We start from the raw sequence: 20,401 nt of genomic DNA on the forward strand, positions 1-20,401 counted from the left end.
AAGTGGGCTGAATTAAGAGATTTACATGTTTGGTGAATGAGTTAAACTTACCTGTATGCCATTATGAAATTTTAGGAATGTAGCATAAAAGCATGAGTGAAGATGGCAATGGCAATCTAAATCATTGTAATCTAAATGTATATTATTACGAGTATCTGCTATTAATTTCAATACTGCTGAAAAAATTATAAAGGAATTACAGTATAAATCACATGAACTCGTTGCATTATAAATTACAACAGTTAGAAATATTATTAGCGTGATTTAGCGACCATCTTTGTTAACAAATAATTTCAAGTAATTAATTTTACAAATAATTCAGCCTGAAACTAGGTTGGAAAAAAAGCTACAAGATTAAGCTTTGCCAAGGTGTTAGAAACATCTTCTGTTAACTAGAGTTGTGATGCAATTTGTAAAAATTATCATTTAAATATAAATTGGCATAAATACAATACAAAGTATATAAATTCTACATGCATGAAAACTTGAGTACAGTGCAACAATATGTGAAAAAGGAATGGATTAAAAGGGAACTGAAAATTCCAGGATATGAATATAAGGAAGTTTATTTTTAAAAAACTTTTTTTGTTAATTATGAAAATTCTGCTCTGACACTCATAATTATTAATTTATTAATTAAATGTGTATTAGAAATTAAATGTATGCCAAAGTACATCAGGTGGAAAACAGAATAAATATTTAAATGTTTCTAGTATTAAAATATGGAATTTGTAACAAAGTTAAATAACCTTAAAATAACTTCAATAATTAAAAATGGAAAGTTTAATACGGGAATATATTGCAATAATATTATTGTGAATTTAGAATGACTTAAGAAGTCCAATTTTTAGATTTAATAAAGATAATTTTTATAATTAAATTAGAACTGTTTATCTAAAATGGTAAATTTGAAAGTTAAAATCATTCTGCTATCTAAGAAGATTTGTTTTAATATTTATCTAGACAAGAAACTTATTTAAGGTGAGCTACAAATCCGATATTTGATACGTTGATTACGTATCAGTTTTGTGTATGTCATTAATCTATCAATTTTACTATTCAAAACTGATATAGATATATATATATATATCAGCGCCTAAAATCCACAACTTGGAAGTTTTTAATTCTTACAGAGAATAAAAAAGATCTGGCTCATCATTCCTTTAAGCATCATAAAATGAGTGTAAAAGAAATTTATTTTTTAGCACACGTCAGAATTTAAATTAATATTTGTTTTACATGCACGGTTTTTACATTATTGATAAACGAAAATAAAGGCTTGCAGTCTCAACAGAATGTCCCATTAATGGCGATAAACGCCTTTTTGTAGCACTAAATCTTCCTGGAAAGAAATGGGGGACAGGAAACGTTGCGCAGTTCGTGCATTAGAAAAGAGGGGGACGGGGATTTTCGATCAAATTCGGCGCAGTTCGTACCCTACCAGCTTTGTGAATTCTGTTAAACCTTGTCTCCAGTTTTAATTCGAGATAATCTTACTTTAAGTTATACAACATTTCCATCCTGGTTACCTAAAGTAAGCCATAAAAATCGAAATTTATGCAAAATTTCTAACTTATATAAAATACATATGTGATTCTTTGGCACGTTTCAGATAACCGGCCCTTGGCGATTTTTCGGCCGCCATCTTGGATGGCGGCCAAAATTGTTATCCCTGTCCGAGGGAATTCGGAAAGGGAAAACAATTCTGAACTACCAAACATGCAACATGCAAAGAACAAGACAAAATTTAACTTACCCCAATTTATGCTGACATACTGACGATTATAATATTTCTTGGTGAGCACATGTTTATGAGATATAAATTAAATTACTTAAATTGCATTCAATGCGATTAATTTAATGTGGATGATCAAAATAAACTAAACATTAAAATTTTAATATTCTTGTTTTTTCCATTATTTAGTAATTCTTAATTGATCTACATGACTATAATATATGTAATATTTGCTTTAGAAAAATATTTTAAGCCTGAAATCACTTTAGACTTGAGTTTCATTAAGTATAGTTCTTATGTTTAAATGTTAAGATCGAAATACAAAAAGTGCAAAAAATTAGAATTTTCTGCAAATTGCATATTTGAAAACAGCATTAAAAATACAGTTTCATACATTAAAACTAAAAGAAATATGTCATAAAAACAATCAAGAACTGTGCCCTTATATAAATAATAAATTTATTCGAATTTATTATTTATATAGATTTATCAAAATAGTTTCGAATTTATTTCGAAACTATTTTGATAAATCTAGGAAAGCTGTAAGCTTTAAAATATACAGTAAAAGTTTTTAAAAAAATTCTTTTAGTATCGTTAATAAAAGATTAAGTAAGGATGTTAAGTATTTACTTTATTCTGGTATTCTTTTAGTATCGTTAATAAAAGATTAAGTAAGGATGTTAAGTATTTACTTTATTCTGGTATCATCCTCCAACAATATACGGAATTAAAATTAATTTATATTAGAATATAATTTAAATACATACAAATAAAATGTATTAAAATTAAGACTTACTTTAGTTCACAGGTGCGCAGCAATTTTTTTCCACCACGAGGCATAGTTCGCGCAAATTTAGCGCCAAAAAGCGGGTAACGACTAGTTACGGTTGCAGTGAACAATGAATTCAGATCGTTAAGTTAATAATTTTGGGCAACATTTATTTTTTAGTTTGCATAATTTTTCTGATATTCAGACGCTTTTGTTTATTCACAATCTACCTTTGTACTCATTCTAGAAACAAATATTTAAGGTCTTATCTGTACAGTTCATAATTAATAATACTGCTGTTTAATTTGATTAAAATAAAATAAATATAAAAGTATTTCAAACAGAATGATACAGGTTATTTCGCTCCAAACAGTTATACTAATTAACCCTTTGCCATCCGAAACGTATTTGCGGTTCTACTTATGTGAAGTGCCCCTATAACATTATATTATAAAGCAGGGCACTTCTCATAATGCGCAGTAATCGCGACGATACTTTAAGTAGATACCTTTCACAGTTGAGAATTTAGCGCCGATCAGTAATTAATCAACTATTTGCAATTCCAAATTATAATTTTATAATAAAAAATTTTAATTTTGAAACTTTAAAATCTTTTTTAAGGAAAATGTAATTTTTTTAAGGGCCATTCTAGCTAATACCTTTTTTAACCATTCCAGCTCCGGTTTACTTATTATATCTGTCTCCTATTTATCACAGTATAAATGGAGTCTTGGCCCAATTAAATAAATCTAAGATAATCAATTAAGAAAACTTATAGACATATATAATCATAATTTTCCTGATAATATATTATCAGGAAACTGTAGTTTCCTGATAAGGGTTTCAACTCTTCTTCTGTGTACAGAAGAAGGGTTCAAACCCTTTATTAACTCTTTAAAATTTACAATGCGTGAGCGTCAACTCGACGCTAACAAACTTTGCCTCTACTTGGGTGGTAACTGAAAGTCAGGTAATTGAAATTAAAATTTGAAATGTTTAACAAGTGACAAACTAGCCTACAGGGCTCAGCGAGGTCCCGAACTTCAACCCCTTCCAAGCTAGCGGCAGCAAAGCAATGCAATTAAGCCACTTGAACCAGCAGTAAGCAAACGTACCTACGGCAGAGACAGCAGCTAAAGCCCATCTCTCTCTCTTTATCTGTTGCAACTCTCAGGGCTACAACGTGCAGGTTACAAATTAAATAATCACAGCAGGGATTATTAATATAAAGATTTAATATGGATATCTCACACAAGCTGAAAACGTTACATTACTTTAACTAGTGCATACATATAACTGAGTGAAAAGGGAATTTCCCCGCTTAGTTCGCAGTTAAAGAAAAAAATAAGAATAATAAGAAATAGTCCAATGAAATGCGGCGCTCCTTCTGTCGACCTTCGCTGAGCCGTTACGTAATCATTTGTCTGCAGCGGCCGTCTCCAACATTATCCTACCAAAACTTGACTTTTAACTACTTCCTTCAACATAGAAAATTTGCATGCGTTCATGCGCGCATTTACAACATTTAACTATTCTGGCACTGACAATTAGGGGAATGAAGGCTTATAGGAAATTTTTAATCAAAACTTTAAGTTATTAGTTAAAATAAATATAAATCCCTACAAGGTTTTAAAAGTGATGTTTAAAATTTCAGCCAATTTTCAGTAATGCATCCCCGTGCTCAACTTCACATGGATTGCCAAATATTTTAAAGCACCTTCAATTTCGTAAATCAGTAGTAACAACTTTTTAAGTTTTACAGCAAGCCCTACATTAGAAACAACAGGCATTTAATACACATTGGTCTCAAGTGTCTATGAGAACTTCGACACCGGTTCACCATGCCCCAATCCAACACTTCACAAAAGTTTCACTAAATACTCGCCTGTGTGATGAAATGGTCTGGAGTCCCTTGGGGGTGGAATCGCAAACAGTGGGGTCATGGGATCATCCTTCAAAAGTCATGCAAAATTTCGCCTGCAAAAATCTTATTCTTGGGAGTACCTAATTTGCATAGAAGTAGGAATTGACTCATTAAGAGTTTCTTCCAAGTACCTAGTTTGGGTAGTAGTAGGTATAGACTCATTAGACAGTCATCAACTTACATATTAAAAAAATGGTGAAGCGGTGTTAGGTAATGTGACTGAGTAGCAGTGCGTTCTTCTGGACCCATAGTTTGCGCTGGGATCGCGAAGACCTCTTTACAAGAAAAGGACTCCATAAATACATCTTCAAAATTCTAGATCACAAGTATTCTGGAAAAAGAATCAAGACTGTTTGATAACTAGTCCATCATAAAGGTCCTTGCACCCCAGGGGGGGGCCCAAGAGCGATGCACAGTGCAGGGAGAAAGTTATGCCACATACGCATGACGTCATGTGGGTGACAGCGTTAGTTCTTGGCGTTTGTTTACTTTCGTTGCATCAACAGTTTGATTTGATTTGTGTTGTTAATTTGCTATTATACCTAAGCGGAAGTGGCAAATTGTGCTATAGCGTTGTGTCAGAATTATACACGTTAATACGTTTTTTGGCGGAAAACACTCTTTACAACCAGATAAAATAACTATTTTTTTAATGAATTTATGTAGTTTTCATACATAACTGTGATGTAATTTTACATTTATTTTTCATTTTACTGCTATTTTACATTTAAATTGAAAAATTTCTCATTTTAAATCATTTTTTATCATAATCTTCATTTTGTGTATGAGACTTACATCGTAGTGAGATATTTAAACTCACTGTCATGTTTACCAATACTGAGTACCTAAATGATTAGTTAATAAATTTGCGTATCCAACTTCATTCACATGTTTTGGTTACTTTCTTTACATCCCAAACGTAACTCTATGTATTGAAGCAGCGTCTGGGTTAAGCTTTGCGAACTAAGTAAACTGATACATGCCTCACTGTGAGGAAAGGACAATTTCTCGACCACACTATGGTGCAAACATCGAATGAGTGAGTGACATATTTCCTTCAGTGTTATTTAACTGATGCATACAGGTATGTGTGATGTAATTTAATTGATATAACTTACACATGCTTGAACCTGAAGGAAAACAAATCTGTGTATAATGCTAGAATACAAATAGCGAAAGAGAAAGTAAGATATTCTGTTTAGTGTTATTTAACTGCTGCATATGTTTTAATTTTGATTCCATATAACTTGTTTTTAATTATAAGAGAAAGAAAAATAATTCAATATTGAACACATATTTCGAGTATAACAAAAGTATTTTAAGAAACAAGCTAATAAAAATACATTAGTGATTAAAAATATTTAATTTGTGTACAGACTGAATTGAAATTAAGATGTGGTGGTGTATTTAATTATGGCAAAGCACACTAGGGCTATCTGCGTAATAGGTGTGATGCGTTCGTGGAGGACTTTCTCAGGGAAACTGGCTCGTATACACGTTACGCATGAGGAAAACCACGAAAACACCCATGCAGCCAGCCTATTTGCGGGATTCGAACTGAACTACCCAGTGTTCAGCGACTTTACCGCTCGGCCGTTGGTGGGCCGAAACTAAGATGTAAGGCAAGTTTATTATTATTATTGTGCGTATATGTGTAAGAAAATGTATTTTAATTGTTCCATTTTTAATGTATGGAAGGAAGAATAGGATGCCAATATCGAAGATTATTTACTATAGCAAATAATCACGTCAGGATAAATGTTATATAGAAATCTTGGGAGTGTAAGGGATTATAAGAGTACTTTTAGATTATACTGAAAATATACGCACTTCTGCTAAAATCTGAAGTGAATCAGTATGAAGTGACTTTTCACTTTAAAAAGAATGTGATAAGTATACTATTTAAAAGTATAATGATGGATATTAAGAAATTTGTAGAATTTTATGGTATTTAAATATGAATTTGTTAAGTCAAATCTTTTTATATATATTTTTGCTTGAGATATGTAATTTAAACTGAAAATCACGATCATATATTTCTCATGGAATGTCAAAGTTCATTTGTATTAAAAAAAGTGCATGAGCAATGAAAATAAATAGAATAATACTTTTTGATTATGTTTTTACCATGGTCTTAGCAGTTATGCCATGATGTGTTCTGTTCAACAAGATTTATTTAGTGCAAACAATACTACGAAAAAATATTGAAAAATACCTTGTTTTACAATATTTATTTCCCTTAATTAACTTAAATATCGTTTTTCATTTTCTAATGCTTTGCTTTACGAAAAGAATTTAATGTTTACAATTATTTTCAGCATTCGTACGAATTCTGTGCATAAAATAAACATTTTCTTTAACTAAATACTTAATCGGAAAGTATATATCCGGTATTTCCGGTGTATCTACCACATCTAAAATGATCATTTTGCTTTAGTTTACATTTTTTCCATTACCAAAATCATGTAGCAGACGCGTCGGCCGATGTTTCTTGTCTCCCGGGTGACGTCACTGCCAGCAACCAATGGCACGCTTTTTCCGTTCCTGGCCTAACCTTAGTATATTAAAGAACCTTGCTTGCACCCCATGTGCAGATCGGCGGCTGCTTGAAAAGGCCTTGTTAGGAATGCCCCTGCCTGAAGATATACGTCCCTGATGAGTGTTATTTTCTAAATTCAGAAAAGTGTCCTTCATAAACACAGATCGTATTTAATTCTCGAGTGCATCCTTATATAAGTTCAGTTTTTGTTTTCATTAATTAATTAAGCAGGGGATGAAATAAATTTCCAATACCGTTATGCAAATTCACTCCGCTGGATTTGTATAAATATACCCTTTGCAGAAATGTGTGACGGGCGCTTTTGTAGAAATATCTTATTTTTTATAAAGGTGCCGAAAATTAATTTTATCCCCTGCGTCGTCAATCTACAATGCAAATGATAACGACATTTGCGAATGTGTTTTTCATTTGCATAAATACCCCTGCTGTAAGTGTTCATATCCTTTTGCAGGTTGGATTTTTTTAAAATTAGAGACTGATTTTTGTAAGGAACACACGTCTTTTGCCAAGGCACCCTTTTGAAGTACAGTAGAAGTCCGATAATCCGGCACGTTCGGGACCGGCTCGGTGCTGGACTACCGAAAGTTCCGGTCTATTGGGCGGTAATTATAAGAACAATTAGGTTAATAATTAAACTAAAAATACAGTATGCAAATACATACAACAAAGTTTATTTTACATTTCATATAATGTATGTACACGTACTGTAAAACATATTTCACTTAGATTTAAAAAAGTCACGAATGTCTTTTTGTTTTCTTGACTTTTGGCGTTTAGTATAAAATTTATTTCTAATGATATGGAAATCAATAATTTCTGAAGCACTGTAGCTAGTACTAGCCTTGGCAAAAGAGATAAACTTATTTAGTGATTCTGCAGCTTCTGCCCAGCTGATTTTTTCCTTGAACAATACACTATCTAGCTGTTCCAGTTTTGGTTTTTTTAATGTTTGTCTAGAAGCCAATTTTTCAGTTGTTACCGATTGAGAAGCAAACTTCATTAGTTCATCTTTTTGTTTTTTAATGTCATAAATAGTTAATGAGCCAATATTAAACTCATTCATTAAAACATTTCTATTCTTGCCTTTTTCTAGCCGTTTGATGATTTCTAGTTTCTGATTGAGAGTCAGTGTTACGTGTTTTCGTTTCTCTCCTTTTGAACTCAAAGGCTTAGGTTTTGAAAACGTGGTCACTGTACAGTTAGAACGAAAATCACTTTTTTATAAACAGTTTCAAAAGTTACGTTTACTGCGATGTGAAAGGACACAAAACAACAATGCAAAAAAAAAAATGGCGAAGACGCTTCGTGATTGATTAACGGAGCTGCACTGCACCTGAATTTGTTGTGACAGCTGAGACTAGCCGGCCGCTAATTGTTTCCGAACAATACCGAGCGCTTCCGGATGATCTCGAACTACCCCGAAAACTTCCGAATAGCTCTCGAGCGGTTTTATTTGCTTTAAAGACACACTTTTGGAGAAAACCAAAATATTTACAATTTTCCGGAGCGATGCCGGACTATCGGGCATTCCGGACTGTTGGATGCCGGACTAATGGACTTCTACTGTATTTTATTTTTTCGAACATCGATCAATCTCTATAAAGGTGTGTTTACCTTTATATCTGGGTACCATTATGAAGGTGCTCATAAAGAGCCACTGCAAAAAATACCATACATTGCAATAACTGGACACATTGCAGATGAAATTAAGAAAAGGCGAGCTGCATAATATACACTGATTCTAGATACTCCTTTTAGACCCACAACTACATTTTAATCTTGACATTAGCTATATACAACTTCCATAACATGCGGCCCATCCTCCTACATGCCAAGTGTTAGGGTTGATCTTCACCATTTGCCATTCTACACTCTTAACCTGAAAGGTTCATGTTCATTCACACAAGTTCTTTTGTAAATGCAAAAACATTAATATTATGATACACATATGATTGTATATATGTGTATCATAATATTAATGGTACATAATTCTTACGGTGGCTCGTTTTTTACCTTTCCCCGTGTATTCTTACGGTGGCTCGTTCGTTACCGTCAACTATTCATAACATGAAGTCAATTTCTGGCAACTAAAGAGCTCTTGACAAAGAATATTTAATCCTTAGAGATTCTTTAAGAGTTCGTAAAGCGCAACATATTTTGCAGTTTTAATGAGAAAGCCGTCCAGGTACCTACCAGGAGCGCCGACACAAAATGCAGATTTATCTGTTTTGCATTTTTGGCCTTGTTGCCCTATATAAATACGATTTATTTCTTGACGTTTCTTAAAGCTTAATCATAGATTTTTGAGTTAGCCTGTATATATAACAGAAAGATGAATTTTCGATTCATCTTGATGTCAATTGTCGATGCATGTGACAGATGATCCCCTTAAGATGGGAAGCTTAGCAAAGTTTTTCATATGTCGTAATGGAAATTTAAAAAAAAAAAAAAAAATATTATACTGTCAAAAGTCTTTAATCCAGACTCGTCGGGACTTCGGCGATTCCAGATTATCGGTTTTTCTGGATTATAGATCATCAGTTTAAATCTGGTAAGATGGCATGCAGAAATTATAAAATTAAAAATATGAAACCGTAATTTATGAAATAAAGAGCAATTATGATCTAAAGAGTATCAAAATTTACAAAAAAAAATTAATTTTTATTTGTTTACTTTATTAAACATTTCTTTCAACGCGCACATGCCTAAAGCATACATTACACATAGTCGAAATTAGAAAATTGCAACCAGAAAACTATTTGATGTGTATTCGTGATATTTATAATGACGAGGAATTTGATTTAAATCATATCAAAGACGGAGTACATCGAGATGAAATACTACATTTAGTAAGGAATTACAAGCCTTGAAGATAAGGATAGTGTTGACAGATCAACTTCCAGTTCATTGCGCCACCGTGACGTCCCCCCCCCCCCCCGAGAGCAGCGTGAAATTGATAAACAGATTCGGAATGGTTAGAGAAACAAAGAATATGCCTTTATCCATTTTTTGCAGCAATTGAACTTTTTGTTTGATGGACATCGAAACATGCTTTCGCTTTGTAGATCCTTTGGCAGCTCCAGAATCGGAAATTCTTTTTGACATAATCGAAAGTTCAAGCTTAGTTTTATAAAATTGCTTTAACAGTCTGCAAAAAATAATAAGCCGGATCCAATTAGAAGATTAAGGAACAACGCAATCTGCAACATGAACTGAAATAGATAATTAGATAATTTTAGCTTAGCTTATACCGTCCGTTATACATTAAACGCGCATGCGTAAACGTATTATGAGCATGCGTAAACGTATATGCGCATAATACCTTTGCGCAATTGCGTTTACGCATGCGCCGAAAGTTTGTAGCTTTGAGGTCCGGATTATAGATCATTCAGGATTATGGACGTCCGGATTAAAGACTTGACTGTATCATAAAACTATGGAACATGACTCCATATTAATTTAATTTACTGAAAAACAAGTCTAGAAAAAATTAATTATTATTAATAGGAAGAGATGTAAGGTATTTCTTTCTCTTTAAGGTGGTCCTTAGTGGTATAATCGGAAGTACACCCCACTAGCAATCAGAGGGCTGGAGTTCGAAACTCGGTGAGGACAACACATATTTTTCCTGCCTGTGGGCTCCCGAACTAAAATGTGATAGACTGTAATTTGTCAATATCAGGATTTAGAAAATGTGTCTCCACCTTCCTAGTCGCCCTTGAAGTGGGAGAGAATGTAAGGAATTTTTTCTTTTATTGCCGAGCGCCTTCGTGGTGTAATTGGAAATAAATCCTGCTAGCAATTGGAAATTAGGCTCGTGTGTTGCATCTTTTTCATATCCTGCCTAGGCAAAGGTGTAGAGGAGGGGCAGAACATACAGGCCACTGATTAAGGGGTTGCCTCCAAAGAACCTTGATTTTTTAAGTGTATGTTAAAAAGGACGAAGCTAAAAAGTTGTCTGTATTGCGAGAATCAGTTCCTAACTTGCATTTGCCGCTTAAGACTTTTTTTCAGTGTATGTTTCAGTTGCTCCTTTCTAGAGAAGTTTAACGAAGTTGAAGTTGATTAAAAGCTATCTTCCATCAACTATGTGCTAAGATTTAATGGTTTGGCAGTCCTTTGCATTGAAAATAAATACAGTAGCTAAAAAACATTAATGAATTTTTGACGAAGCTATAAACAAATTTTCAGAAGGCAAAACTCACTAAAAACAGTTATAGCTTTTTTTTTTTTTTTTATTCACAGAAAATTTAACATTTTTTAAATCATAAAAATGGCTGATTAATAAGACTTTTTTTAATATAAATTTATCTGCTTAATGTAAATTATTTTTTCCTTAATCTTAAGACTTTTGTTTTCCAAATCAATTCAAATATTTAATTTTATTTAAATAAATGTTATTTATATATTTGTGTTGACATTTTATATGGTGATTATTATAATAAGGGGTGGAGGGGCTAGTGAGATTTCCATCCTGAGCCTCAATAACTAGGTCTGCTACTGCAGATAGGATTTTGCATGTTTGGCATATTTCTTGCTTTGACAAACCTAATGATTTTAGAAAATTACATTTTATGTTTGTACAGCTCTTCCATCCTTAGAACGGTCAATTTACTAAGCATAAAAACCTATCTCAAACATTCTATGCATGTGTATTTTTATATGTTACGTAAGCTAATAGGAAATATTTAATAATGGAAATTTCCCTCATTCATAGTCAGTTTAGAATCCACAAAAGACAATAGGAGTGTTATAAATAATGTACATAAAGAAAAATGCATAATATATTCTAAAAAATTGAGAAGGAAATTGCTGATGTGTGAATGTTGAAATAAATATCAATAAACAAAACAACAGTAAACTCAAATTTATGCTTATTTTAAAATCGAATGATAGAGTTAAAAAAAATATATTATCTCTGAAGAGTAAGAATACTTATACTACATTAAAAGGCACCATTAGCTTTATTTATGACTTTTATCTCATTAAAAAAAAATTAGAATTTTATTATCGGGTAAAGAAGCTAATGGGATAAATGAAGCTAACAGAATTATGTTGTCCTCTATTGAAGACGTGTTATTTCGTTCCATTGACTAATCTTAATTTTCATGTTGTTCTTATATATGAATTTTAAATTAAGAGTGTATCTGTGTCCCTTTTTTTTTTTCCAGGGCAGGGAAGCATCTTTTATAAAATTATAAGTATGCAATATTTACTATTGAACAGGAAATGAGAGCTGTATGAAAAACTACCACAAAAGGGAAATTAAATTTTTTGACAGGATGAAATATAAAATACTTATCAACAATTAAAGTCCTTGTTAATAATATTTAGCTGAATTTTAAATATCTATATATATAATTTAATGAATAAAAATTGAAGCTAACACAATTAAAATAAATTAAAAAATTTATTTACATGCATACAATTTTATATTAAATACACAGATAATTTTCCTACCATTCAAAAAATAAACAGATGATTATTTCTTTCTCATACACTCACAGACAGGAATAAAGAATTATTTTATTAGAGTTTTGAAATAACAGCAGTTCCCTCCCTTCATTTTAAATTCAACAACTTTTAATAGTATTACAGTGATTTTTATTAAAACATAATAAATATAGTTTGATTAAATATTCCTTTCACAAATATTTCAACTAATATTACATAGCTCATATTAAATGTCTCTACTATTAAATAAAGGATCTTTTTCAAAAATTCTTTTTTATATATAGACATATAATTATAAATGTATCAGTTCACTTCTTCTATAATTATATTTTGTGAAAATATTCTTAAACTATTAAAAAGAAAGAAATTTCCTTCATTTAAAATGGTTATGAGATGGATTTGAATGTAATGATGACAAAGAAGACATTTTTTAATAATAAAAAGAGAAAAAAAATCTAAAATAGCTTAAACATAGACACCTTGGAAAAAAATTATAAATATTAATAAAAATAAAATTTTCACAGCACATCATTTTAACACAAAAAAAAAAATCTATCATTAAACTTTGCATACAGCTACTTTACTGAGATCTTCATTTCAGTATAAAATACATAAATTTCATCTTTCATTTCCTATTTATCTGTTTTGGTATTTTCTAATTTAAGAAATTTTGTCTCAAATCACATTTCATCATGAATCATGATGCATTAATTCTAGATTCAATGGCAATTATTTTCACAGAGCATATATAAATTGAACTATATGCTATCAATTTCGTATGAAGGCTTTCCATATGAAAACGAAGTAATAACACATAAGCTAGAATTTTAATAGTAACAGCACTGTGAGACATTACAGTTGGCTTATTGTAGGCACTATCCAGCAACGCAATCATTACCATACTGTTACATCCAATGCTGCAATACTTTTGCTTATCATCTGATAAGCTTGCTTTAAAATGATTTCATTGAAGGACACTATAAGTCAGTGTATTGCCATCTAGCAACTGAAAAATTGGTATGCAGGTTTTATGGCTTAATTGTCTGATTTATCAAGATTTAGGTATTAAGTTTTTATTTTGTTTAATGTTTCTTTTTAGAATGTTGTTTGGTTTGCTTGATTCAGCCATTTGCCCTGGAGTTGTTGACCTTGAGTGATTACAGCTTAATGACACTACTAGAATGATGCTGACAGCAGGATGAATAATTTTGTTGCATAACTTAGCTGACAGCTCCTCCATATATACTAGTCTGCTGTTTCTGCTCACTATAAATCAGCTGGAAGCGTTAAAAATTATAAACATGAAACAATTTGCATAATAATTACAAAATAGAATTGTAATAAATTAATTTATATTTTTAGTTCATTTATTTATTGAACAAAATAAATGTTAAAGTTATTAAAATGCAGCATTAAATTAAAATATTAATAACACTTGTAGTATAGTATAAAAACACTGATGCTACAAATGCTAAATTAACCAAGTACTGGGACTTTAAAATGACTTATAATGCTAGGTTAGGTTTTTGAAAACATTTCAATTAGGAAGTGACTGATAATACTAGGTTAGCTTTTTGAAAGGATAAATTCATATCATACATAGAGAAAATTATGAAAACGTCCATGTAGCCAGTCTATTTGGCATGATACAGAAGCAATAAACATGTTTAATGATAAAACTGAAATGAATAAAAATATTAATGAGGTTAAATTTATAATTTTGTTGTTCTTTTGCATTTCAGTTAATATTTCTATCATAAAAACTGTTCGGCTTAACACTGTCCACTTTCTCTTTGACAAAAATGAACATTATTCTCAATAATGACAATTTGAACATTAATTGTGAATTATAATAAATTTGCTAGCTGCTGTTCTATACATTCACAATAATAATGGCTTGAGTAAATTTCTGCGTTTATTTTATTTATGACCTCCCAACATTTTTTTTACTATGCTTTATCCTATAGTTCCAATTTGAGGTAACATGGTGCAAATATCCAGAGTTAAACTGTCATAATAACAGTAGTATTTACAACTGAAGCCAGCAAGCACATATCATAAAATTTCAGTTATATGTAGAAATAATTTATAAGCAAATAAATCTTTATCATATGGCCAATCTCAATTCAACAAACTAATTTTCATAACCTTACATGATTGTTAAGAAATATATCACATTTGCATTCTTCAGCTTTGCTACTTTTTAACTTTAACAAGCTAATATTTAAGTATTAAACTATAATACAGTTATATCTCTGAAGTTATGTGATAGGTTCAACTAATGAAAGTTCTGACCTCAGATTCCCATTAGTCAGGATGTTATTTAATTATTACTGTTTTGTTATTGGGATCAGTTTCAGAAATGTACATATGTATGCATGTGTATATGCATATATATATGCATGTATGCACTTACACACACATCCATCCATTCATCCATACATGCATATATACATAATTCTGAATCTTGTCCTGATAACAGAAGAATATCTATTTATCTTGCATACAAAACAATGCATATGAATTTAAGTTAAAAAGAAGCAGTGGCTAAAAATGCACTTGTTTAAAAATATTATACATTTCATAAGAATTTATCAAATTTTTCTCATTCGCATAAAGCTAATTTTAATTTAAATTATGAAAATTTAATTGTATACAAGTAAAAGATTAATTATTGCTGTGAACTAATTTTCAGAATGTATAATTCCATTCACTTTTTTTCAACCAAAGAATGAAAGTAACAGCACTGTGCATAAAAATGTAGAACAACTGCATTGTTAACACAATTAATAACTCAAGTGCTGTTTTGAAGAAAAGTATGGGATTTCTAGAGCAATTAGCATAAATTATTAGACTTTGCTGCTACTTATTTTATTAAAGCTAATTCTTATGTATAGACACAGGTTTTGTTCACCAGCATTTTATGGATTATTCACAATTTCAAATACAAATTAACTACAGGTATAAATGTGTGAGATAAAATAAGCAGCCTTATTAAAGCAAACACAGCCTTGCAATATTTAAAAGTTACACGTTACAAAATTGATAATTCAATCAGCTTATTTTGTTATGGTGGCCACTTTAATATACAAGTGTCACCTGTATATATTCTAATATATTTTAGGAGCATTGAGCTTAAATTAAAAGTTGTATTTTACCTTTCTGGTCCTTCTTCCCTATATAAACTTAGCATCTGAGGTAGCTATTTTATTTTACAAAAGGTAGAAATAAATATAATAGAGCTTTATTTTTTCAATTGCAATTAACTCCCGATAACGATTTACGAAAATATGAACTAATTATGATTTGCGATTTTTTTTTTTTGGGGGGGGGGGTTATGCAACTACCTTATTTTACAAAAGGTAGAAATAAATAGACTAGGAAATGTAGAATAAATAGAACAGAGCTTTATTTTTTTCAATTGAAATGAACTCCCGATAACGATTTGCGAAAACATAAACTAATTAGGATTTGCAATTTTCCAACTTTCATTTTGTCTTACTGTTAACGTTCCGTAAACAGAATAGAGCTTTATTTTTAGCATTATCGGGAATAGAGCGTTATCGGGTGTTAATAACGATTTGCGAAAATATGAACTAATTATGATTAACACCCGATAACGATTTGCGAAAATATGAACTAATTATGATTTGCGATTTTCTAACTTCTATTTTGTCTTGCCATAACATTTCCTAAATCTATGTAAACAGAAAAAATCCCTTTTCGTCCTTCATGAAAATTCTTAAGTGGGTTGTAGGTTTGTAACGCTTGTCCGGGTTACCATAATCTGGCGCACACACACTCTTCCGAGATGTCGAGAAATCGCCAAGGGCCGGTTATCTGAAAACTGCCGATTCTTTTATATTAGAAAAATCCATTTTCATATATACATATTTTTAAACATAAGTGTTTATTTTAAAGAGTGGTATGATAAAGTACTAGAGGAATATGAAAAGGCTGCATTCCTACTAGCTTTTTTCCTTAAAACTGAATATAATGTCATACAATTAATCATATCAAAGAATAGATTCTAATTAAGAATCTCAGCACTCCAGCGTAATATAATAGGGAAAACAACACTTTCAATTCAGCTACGTTTGTCTCTTGTGCATCACGTTGTCTAGAGAATTTGTTTCTTATTGATGAAATGTAAATGTTTGTTGATTTCACCAAATCTTCCATTATTTATTCATTAAAAATTTGCAATAAACACTCAGTTGGATTTTTCAAATTTCTAAAGCTTTTCTTGACACTATATTGTGCGGCTGTGTCCGAACGTTTTTCGAGGGTAATTTTTTACTTCAAATTGTTCCATCTATTCAAACATAAAAATCATCTGATGTCAAAGAAGATCATGTGAATCATCATAATACTGGTCAGAATAAGTTTCGTGAGTACTTTCAGAAATATTATCGCACTCAGAATCGGAATCTTCAATTTTGCTATCAGTTTCAACACTAGTGAGAAGAACCCGCAGTCATTACTGTTCTCTCTCGTACACACTTATCTCAATGAACATCTCTCTAGAAGTGAAACGTTAGTACACGCGCGGGGTAGCTACAATCCCGTTGCACATGCCTTCCCCGAAAACACAAAAATCCCAAGGACAGGGAAAAATTCCTCTGGACGAGCACTTCCTAACCTTGATCTTGAAAGGTACATAAAGTACTAGGAAGATCACGTACGACCTTCCCTTATTTTCTAAGAAAAGACTGCATGTGGGGTGGATTTTACCCCAGCGCGTGTGCTGATGGGTTACGAAGCACGTGGCAGAGGGAAAAAATATTATGACTGATGAATGGCACTAGTACTCATCCTTAGCCATGCATGAGTATTATGTTAATGATTCCAAAAATGTTGTTAATCTGACAGTAGGTCTGCATATCCAGTCCACAGAATTTTACAGGTGTCCTTATAAAAATGTGGTCTTTGCAAGAAAAGTCTAGCTGGTCACCTACTCTCAGCTACCTATTTCAATATGATGTTAAATATAATAGTAAGAGATTTTAAATGCATTTAAAGACGTTTGCACACATAGACACTTTAAATGTAATCAAAGATTATATCCTTTTTTCAGAGCAAAATTCATCTAGCTTCTTTAATAAAACTTACTGTTTTCTTTGTGCTGTGAAAGAATGAATGTCTTTTTAATTATTCTGATGTCTTAGTAAAAATCTGAGGCTAATCTTTGGAATATGGTAACAGGAAGTTTGGCAACATTTTGGTAAGGCGATAAAGGTTACTAACTAGGACTTTAGCAGTGTACATGGATAAAGTCAAGAGTATGCGCAATGCCATTTTTGTGCAATTCTGAGATTTTTTTTTAAGTGAAAATAGGTTGACGTGTACATGGATGATGATACAGTGTATGTGCAATTCTTAAAAACGCTGCAAGCAGTGGGCGATTCTGCACTTTGTCCCAATGTCGCACCTAATCTTCGTCATGATTAAGCACTTTTGTTCCATAAAAGTTCTAGCATAAGCGTAATTTGGCTAGCAGATTGTTGGGAAAAAAATGTTGAGTAAAAAAAAAAAAAAAAAAAGCCTTTACTTCGTGAAAACAAAATGGCGTCCAAACAAAAACTAGCAGGTTGCTGTAGCAGGGTTGGTCGCTGAATTTTCACCAAAAAATCGCCAAGTTACCATAATCCAAAGATTAACGATAATTGTTCTACACTATTCAGTTCCTTCTGTTAAGTCATATTATGATGTCACAACAATTTTATTTAAATTGACTGATTTGGTACCTAATTTGCTTCTACAAGCCTACATTGTGTTTCTTTCTTAGGGAAGGGTAGGAATTTGAAACCTCAAGAATTAGACTGTTACAATATATTCTTAAGTAGTACCTGTCTAATTTCTTCAAAGTTAAAATAAGATATAAAAATAATGTGTAATGGCATGTGGCTGGTTTATGTTTGGATTTCCACAAAACAACAAGAAAAGCATCATAAAGCAATAATCAAAGTTGATCTTAAATTTCATCTGAAATTCGTAAAGCAGCAGTGAATATTTGTATTTAATGATGTAAGGCTATGTTGATCATAAAAAATGGGTATATCGTATAAAAAATTATTTTAGTGCTGTCAAGTGAAATATGGCCAAACTGTAATTAGTAGCTATTTTTGTTTGTTCAAAAGTATTTATCATTTAAGCAAATATATTCTCAAAATTTGTGTTTTTGCCTTTATATATTGCATTTAAAACTTGATATTTATGGTCTGTTCTTTGTCTTTTGCTGTATTATGATATGAAATATTTAATATACAAATTCTTTTTTCACTTGCATGTTAAAGTTTTTGCATTTTTGTTTGTAGATGAGTGATCTATCAGATGCTTCTGTTGAGGATGCAGTTGTCGAAGATGTCTTGAATGCTCAAAAAAGAAAATTGATTCCTGTTAATAATGTGGTTGGTATCTTTCTTTTTTTAAATCTAGTGAATAATTTTATTAATTATTGTTATACCACCAATAATGCAACCTGGCTAGCATTCCTCTAAAATATTTAGATGTTTTGGTACTTATGTATTTCTCCATCAACTGTGGAAGGTGGTTTTTGTCAGATATAAAATTAGCAAAGATCCCACTAAATTTATGCCAGTCATTATGGGCAAACTGTGAGGAAAAAGATGGTTTGTTATTTACTTAGATAATGACAGATTGTTTTTGTAGTTACATAATTAGCAAATACCAATTATAAACACAGCATATCTATGTATATTTTTTAACTGTCCCATTCATTGAAGGTGTAAGGAGACAGTTTTGAGTTTTGAACATTTTTACTGAAACAATTGACTGGTCATTTGCTCAGTATATGCAGCTGTAAGGCTGACAACGTATGGACTAACTGCGCTGGACTAAAAGTTTAGTTTATCCTCATAAATGTAACCCGTTGGTCTTTTGTTAAAAGCATATAAAGTAATACAATAATAGAGTAAGGAAGGAAAATATTTAAAAGATATGCAAATAGAAAGTGGATATGACATAATTTCCTCTTGCTTCACAAATGTAAATAGGACTTGTCATAATTTTTATTTGCTCTTTTAAATATTTGCTAATTTATTCATGTAGTATAATTAATTGTATATAAGCATCATATCTTCATTTTCAATAATGTATTTTGTAATTTGATGGGGTGCAAACACACACTTTGTATTGTAGAATAAATAAATATTTCCCTGGAATTTTTGTTGCAATTCATAGTGGAGGCTTCGCTTTAATACTTGAAACTAACGGACATTGCAAAATATAATGCTTTGCATCTTCTAGATGTGCTGGTGTTCCACATCCATATTTTACATTTCTTCTGAAGAATTGTTGGAAATAAGATAGAAATTTTTCATGACTTGTTAATTGTACTGACTGTTTTTATTCTTTTAAGTGATACTTGTGGGAAGTATTCCCTCATACTATTATCTTTGTCATTTTACTAAAATTTGTTTAGAAATTTTATTCTTGAAGTCTTGAAATAGGAAAAGGGATATCGCATCTTTCCATATGGCCTCCTTAGCTGCTGTTTCAGTAGCTTCATTCCTTATTGTACCTGTGTGTCCCCATATGTGTACCAGTTTAGGCTTATAGGTCGAATATACACTTCCATATTTATTATTTTTAAGGTTTATTATTAAAAGTTTTTCTTTGTTTCTTAATAATAATGCCTCTAAAATGCTTTGGCTGTCTTTATAAATGCTTGCATATTGTGCAGCAACATTTAGTTTTATTATTTTTGAGGAAGGCATTTAGCAATAAAAAAGCTTCTTTTAAGGTTCCTCCAGCTTGGTAAACTGTATTTTAATCATGGAGTCTAAATTTTTTACATATTAAAACTTCTTCAGCTTGGTAAGCTGTAAATGCCACCCTAACTTCATCTTCGATCTTTGATCCGTCTGTAAAAAATTTCTATTCCCTTTTCTTTGGGGACATTCTTATGTCTTTTTTTCGAGGACTCTTATGTCATAC

The 20,401-nt window shown here is 31.3% G+C and overlaps 1 protein-coding gene across 2 annotated transcripts in view; it reads left to right on the forward strand.

The window, feature by feature from the left end:
* Nucleotides 1–20,401, forward strand: part of LOC118203191 (putative rRNA-processing protein EBP2 homolog) — a 69,556-nt gene that overhangs the window by 3,661 nt on the left and 45,494 nt on the right. For both annotated transcript variants that reach the window (XM_085819869.1, XM_085819868.1), the window contains exon 2: nt 18,760–18,852. In XM_085819869.1, coding sequence (XP_085675995.1) covers nt 18,760–18,852 — 93 coding nt within the window. The remainder of the gene's footprint in view (nt 1–18,759; nt 18,853–20,401) is intronic.

This window comes from Stegodyphus dumicola, chromosome 7, assembly GCF_044657685.1.
Source record: "Stegodyphus dumicola isolate Sdum_Otavi_A_Nest chromosome 7, ASM4465768v1".
NCBI lineage: Eukaryota > Metazoa > Arthropoda > Arachnida > Araneae > Eresidae > Stegodyphus > Stegodyphus dumicola.